Genomic DNA, 5,635 nt, shown 5'->3' with positions numbered 1-5,635 from the left:
TTCTCTTTGTGTCTCTCTCTCACCCCCCCCCCCCCCCACCCTCTGTCTCCTTCCCCCTCTACCCCTAACTCGAGCCAATATCTTGTGATCTGTCCTTGGACGGACACCTCTCTATCTTCCTCTCCTTTGATTCTTCAGGATCTCACCAGGACATTTACAATGGTTCATGTTCTTTGTAGTTACATATGTTTATAGCACAGGCATTTGGTCAAACATTTATAAACCCCATCTTTTGCTGTTAATAAACAGAGACCTTTCTGGCAGACATCGTGTGTGTGTGTGTGTGTGTGTTTAACTGAGTCTCTCCTGGCACCAGAGAAGCTTACCGAAGCACAGCGGACAGGCCGAGCAACTCGCCTCTCCTACTACGTAACTTTAGAAAAACTTTACACACCCTTATCCAGAGCAACTTACATTTTAATCTCATTACACATCCAAGCAGTTAAGGGTTAAGGGCCTTGCTCAAGGGCCCAACAGTGGCAACTTGGTGGTTGTGGGGTTTGAACCTGGGATCTTCCGAACTGAAGTCCACTTAAGTGCCTTAACCACTGAGCTACCCCTGGACAATATGTAAATTATATATAATGACAATAATTAATTCATAATTATCCTTATTAGGATGGACATGATGCTTTTGGATATGCGCTTACCTTATTTTGACTCGGAATTAAAAGTCACACCTACTTTTTTGAGCAGCCCACAAGGTAATTGTACCATAGAGAATTTTCTTTACATCTATATAAATGCTCTTTACTGATCAAACAGCCAGACCATTAGTCTAGGGATATCTCCTCTTAATCATACGTAATTAATAATCTTTGTCAGAATAAGTAGATGGAGTCTGTCTTTACTCTTTTGCATGTAGTAATGTATATTATTAATGTTTCAAAAGTAAATGGGGTTGCTTGCAGCTTAAAGGGAGAGCCTGCTTACCCACAGATATGGAAGGATGGAGATATTATAATTGGAGGGGCTTTGCCCTTACACAGTGGTTGGGAATCTCCTGACATATCTTATGTGGCCAAGCCACCTCCAGTGAAGTGCATGAGGTAAGCATCATCTAAAAACAGACATTTTAGCCACTTAGTTCACATTTAAATAAAATCACATTGAATAATGATGTACTGTATGTAACTGCAAAACATTCTAGTCTTCAAGGTTTTTATTTGTTTGTTCATTTTTACTTTACCAGCCTTGATTTGAGGGTGTTCCAGCTTGCCCAGGCAATGATCTTTGCAATAGAGGAGATAAACAACAGTTCGTCTTTACTGCCAGGTGTCTCTCTGGGATACAAGATCTATGATACATGTAGTTTGCCAACACAGGGGGTTCGAATGGCCATGTCACTTGTTAATGGAAATGAAAACTCAGTTTCAAATGATTCCTGCACAAAGCCAGCCCAGGTTCAAGCCATAATAGGTGAAACATATTCATCAGTGTCTATGGCTATAGCAAATAGTATCAGGCCTTTTAATGTTCCTATAGTAAGTATTTTTAAGTGGTAATCAATGGGCATTACCGAAAAGTAAAGAAGTGCCGTGCAGCTGTCATTTTGATAAAATTAAATTAAGATGGTACACCAAAATGTCATTTGTGTTTTTTTTTTTAGATCAGTCACTATGCAACCTGTGAGTGTCTCAGTGACAAGAGAAAATACCCTACATTTCTGCGCACTATTCCCAGTGATTCTTACCAGAGCAGAGCACTAGCAGAGATGATCAAGCACTTTGGCTGGACCTGGTTGGGAGCAATAAGAAGAGATGATGACTATGGTAATAATGGAATGACTGCATTTACTAAAATTGCAGAGCAGTTGGGTATCTGCTTGGAATATTCTCTTCCATATTTTAAAAACTACTCAACAGAAAAAGTGCAAAAAATCATTGACCAGATTAAAATTTCCACTTCACAAGTGATACTCGGGTTTCTCGACAATGCAGATTTAGACAGTCTGCTGTCTGTTTTTTTTGAACACAACATCACTGGATATCAGTGGGTGGGAACCGAGGCCTGGATCTTTGACCCGAAACTAGCCATTTCTGACAAAAACAACATACTGCAAGGAGCTATAGGACTAGCTATCCCTAAAGCAAAGGTGACCGGTATGCAGGATTTCATTCTGGATATAAAACCATTAAAATCTGTGGGCAGTGCAATTTTCCCTAAATTCTGGGAGACTATGTTTGGTTGTAAATATACAGTTCAGAATGATTCAGAGGGTGTGCCAGTGTGCACAGGAGAGGAGAAGCTGTCTGATGTGGAAAGCGTTTTCACTGATATGTCCATGATGCCCATTTTTAGTAATGTGTATAAAGGAGTTTATGCCATTGCCCATGCTCTGAACAACCTTCTACACTGCAACAAAACATGTCCCACAAAGAAACAGCCTGATCCTCTCACGGTGAGTAGGCAAGGATTAAACTTAAAATTGGCTTGACAAAATAAAATGTGTGTATATATATATATATATATATATATATATATATATATATATATATATATATATATGAATGATCATTCCTAATTTTTATTTCGTTCTACATCATAAAGGAATGCTGACGGCATCCAAAAAATGCATTAATTTCCTTTAAACAGTTGATATTGAGATGTGTCTGCTACTTATGCTCTGTAAAGACTTCATAACGCCTATAATCTGAGGTGCTGTTAATTTAGTCATTTTTCAGGCTGATAACTTTAAATGAACTTCTCTTCTGCGGCAGAGGTAGTTTTTGGTCTCGCCCTCCTGGGATGGCCTTCATGAGAGCCAGTTCCATTATGGTGCTTGACGGATTTTGTAAATTCACTTGACAATACTGTTCTTGCAAGAACTATTACAGAAAGGCTGACCTCTGTGTCTTAAAATAACAACTAACAGTTGTTTTTGTTGTTACGTAATTACCTAATCGCATATTTGTTATTTCATAGTTTTGAAAAATATATATATTACACACGTGTGTGTGTGTGTGTGTGTGTGCATTTTTTATTAGTTTTTAGACCACCTTAAAAAGGTGTATTTCAAAACCAAAGGAGGGGAGGTTGTTTATTTTGATGAAAATGGTGACCCTCCTGCAAAATATGAGATAATAAATTGGCAAACAAATAAGCAGAATCAACATGAATTGGTCACTGTTGGAGTGTATGACTCTGCTCAATCAGAACAGTTGGCGATAAACATGAGTGCTATATTGTGGGTCCAAAATACAAATCAGGTAAGTATAAGATTATCACTTTTTTTAAATTATTTTATTGTTGAAACTTTATATGGCATGTTTCCCTTTTAATACTTTTTTTAAGGATTATTATTATTATTATTATTATTATTATTATTATTACTACAGGTACCTATATCTGTATGCAGTGAGAACTGCCTTCCAGGTACAAGGAAGGCTGCACAGAAGGGAAAGCCTATTTGTTGCTTTGACTGCATACCATGTGCTGAAGGAGAAATCAGCAATATTACAGGTGAAAATCCCTAGAAGCTTCAAGATTACATATTCATACAAATAGTTGCACTTTATAGTATATACCCTTAGCACCATACCTGCTCATACCCTTTATCATAGTTTCTACAATCTTGTTCAATGTGTGACATTCATTTCTGCACTAATTTCTGGGTGAAATATTGGAGAGTTAAACCAGTTCATAAAGTATTGCATGTATAATATCTTTTCCTTTCAGTATTAAACATATATATATATATAATTTCTATTGTTATTTTTGCAGTGTAGACACAATTTTTTTTTAACTACATTCCTTGCTCATAGTTGGTTTATCAGCATTATTTGTCCAGATTTTATTAATTCGTTGGACTGACCCAACTTTTTAAACTACATATTAATGGAATTCCAGAAGTTGTGCCATCTGATTTTTTGTTTTTTTATTTGCTTGATGCCAATAATTTGCCTCTTTGCCTAAATCTATTAATAGGCCCTTTTAAAAACACAGTACCATCAATATGGCAACTAACATGCTTGTTTAATAAATAACAAGCTACTCACTGAATCAGATAGTTACATACATAGCATACAATGTTAACATAATTGTTGCCAACTGAAGCATAGTAATCACTACAGTAATTATTCCGTCAAAGACACTTAGATATGTGCTTATTTAAATCCAAATGGCAACATTTTTGCTCAGGCAGTGTGTATGTTTTTTTTTAACTGGTCTCAGGAAAGATCAATCGAGATGTTTGCATTTTAATTGATAATTCCCTTTTGAATTAAACATGTTTTAATTGTTTATTCTTCATATAATCCATGACAGATTCTATTGAATGTAAACAATGTTCTCAAGATTACTGGTCAAATTTGCGGAAAGATGGATGTGTAAAGAAGGAAATTGAATATCTAACCTACGAAGAAACGATGGGAATTTTGCTAACAGTGGTTTCTATTATTGGTGCATTATTAACAATGGTAATATCAGTAATATTCTTTAAACATAAAAATACCCCAATAGTCAAAGCCAACAACTCTGAGCTTAGCTTCCTGCTGCTCTTCTCTCTGACTCTGTGTTTCCTTTGTTCACTTACTTTCATTGGTCAGCCCTCTGAGTGGTCCTGTCTGTTTCGCCACACAGCCTTTGGGATAACCTTCGTCCTCTGCATCTCCTGTGTTTTGGGAAAAACCATAGTAGTGTTAATAGCCTTCAGAGCTACACTTCCAGGCAGTAATTTAATGAAATGGTTTGGGCCTCCACAGCAAAGACTCAGTGTACTTGTCTTCACTCTCATACAGGTCCTTATCTGTGTGCTTTGGTTAACTCTATCCCCTCCTTTACCTTTCAAAAATCTAAAAATCTACAAAGAAAAAATTATTTTAGAATGCAATCTGGGTTCCGCCATAGGTTTTTGGTCTGTGTTAGGTTATATAGGTTTCTTGGCATTTTTATGTTTTGTTTTGGCTTTTCTGGCTCGAAAGTTGCCTGATAATTTCAATGAAGCCAAATTCATCACATTCAGCATGCTCATATTCTGTGCAGTGTGGATCACTTTTATTCCAGCTTATGTCAGCTCACCTGGAAAATTCACTGTAGCTGTAGAGATATTTGCCATTTTGGCCTCAAGCTTTGGGTTACTGTTTTGTATATTTTTTCCAAAGTGTTATATCATCATACTCAAACCAGAAAAGAACACTAAAAAGCAAATTATGGGTAAAGCATAAGTGGAGTGAACTAATAGTTCATGTATTTATTAATATCAATATTATATGATTAATTACTGTAAGTACAGAACTTTGCAGGTTGGTACATCTGCAAATAAATAATAATTGCAATTTTGATCATTTGCTGTACATTGGCTCACTATTGGTAACTCTCAAGATATAAAAAATTTATATTTATATGAGTGGAAAAACTAAAATGCCAATGATGGGCAAGGGTCTGCATATAAGCATGGGGATTTTTTTATTTGAGCACAACACATGCTCTTATTTAAATGTAAAATTAAATTCAAGAGACACAAGTAATAATGCTTAATAACATTTGTTAATGCCTTGACTCAAAGTGGTATTATTATTCTAAAATTTTCAAATATGTGCTCTATTTAATACCTACAAGAAAAGGAACTTCCATTTAATGCATACCTAAGACTGGCTGTATTTCACTGTTGCACTAAATCCACAAATCCACATCA

The 5,635-nt window shown here is 36.0% G+C and overlaps 1 protein-coding gene across 1 annotated transcript; it reads left to right on the top strand.

Moving 5' to 3' along the window:
* The first annotated feature begins 834 nt into the window (after positions 1-834).
* On the top strand, positions 835-5,165 carry LOC128528074 (extracellular calcium-sensing receptor-like). The gene is made up of 6 exons (XM_053500817.1): positions 835-1,049; positions 1,193-1,484; positions 1,610-2,401; positions 2,988-3,209; positions 3,339-3,462; positions 4,267-5,165. The coding sequence occupies exons 1-6, from the start codon at positions 835-837 to the stop codon at positions 5,163-5,165; spliced, it is 2,544 nt and encodes an 847-aa protein (XP_053356792.1).
* The last annotated feature ends 470 nt before the right edge of the window (positions 5,166-5,635 follow it).

The sequence above is a fragment of the Clarias gariepinus genome, chromosome 7 (assembly GCF_024256425.1).
Source record: "Clarias gariepinus isolate MV-2021 ecotype Netherlands chromosome 7, CGAR_prim_01v2, whole genome shotgun sequence".
Classification (NCBI taxonomy): domain Eukaryota; kingdom Metazoa; phylum Chordata; class Actinopteri; order Siluriformes; family Clariidae; genus Clarias; species Clarias gariepinus.
This window is presented reverse-complemented; position numbering and strand designations above follow the sequence as displayed.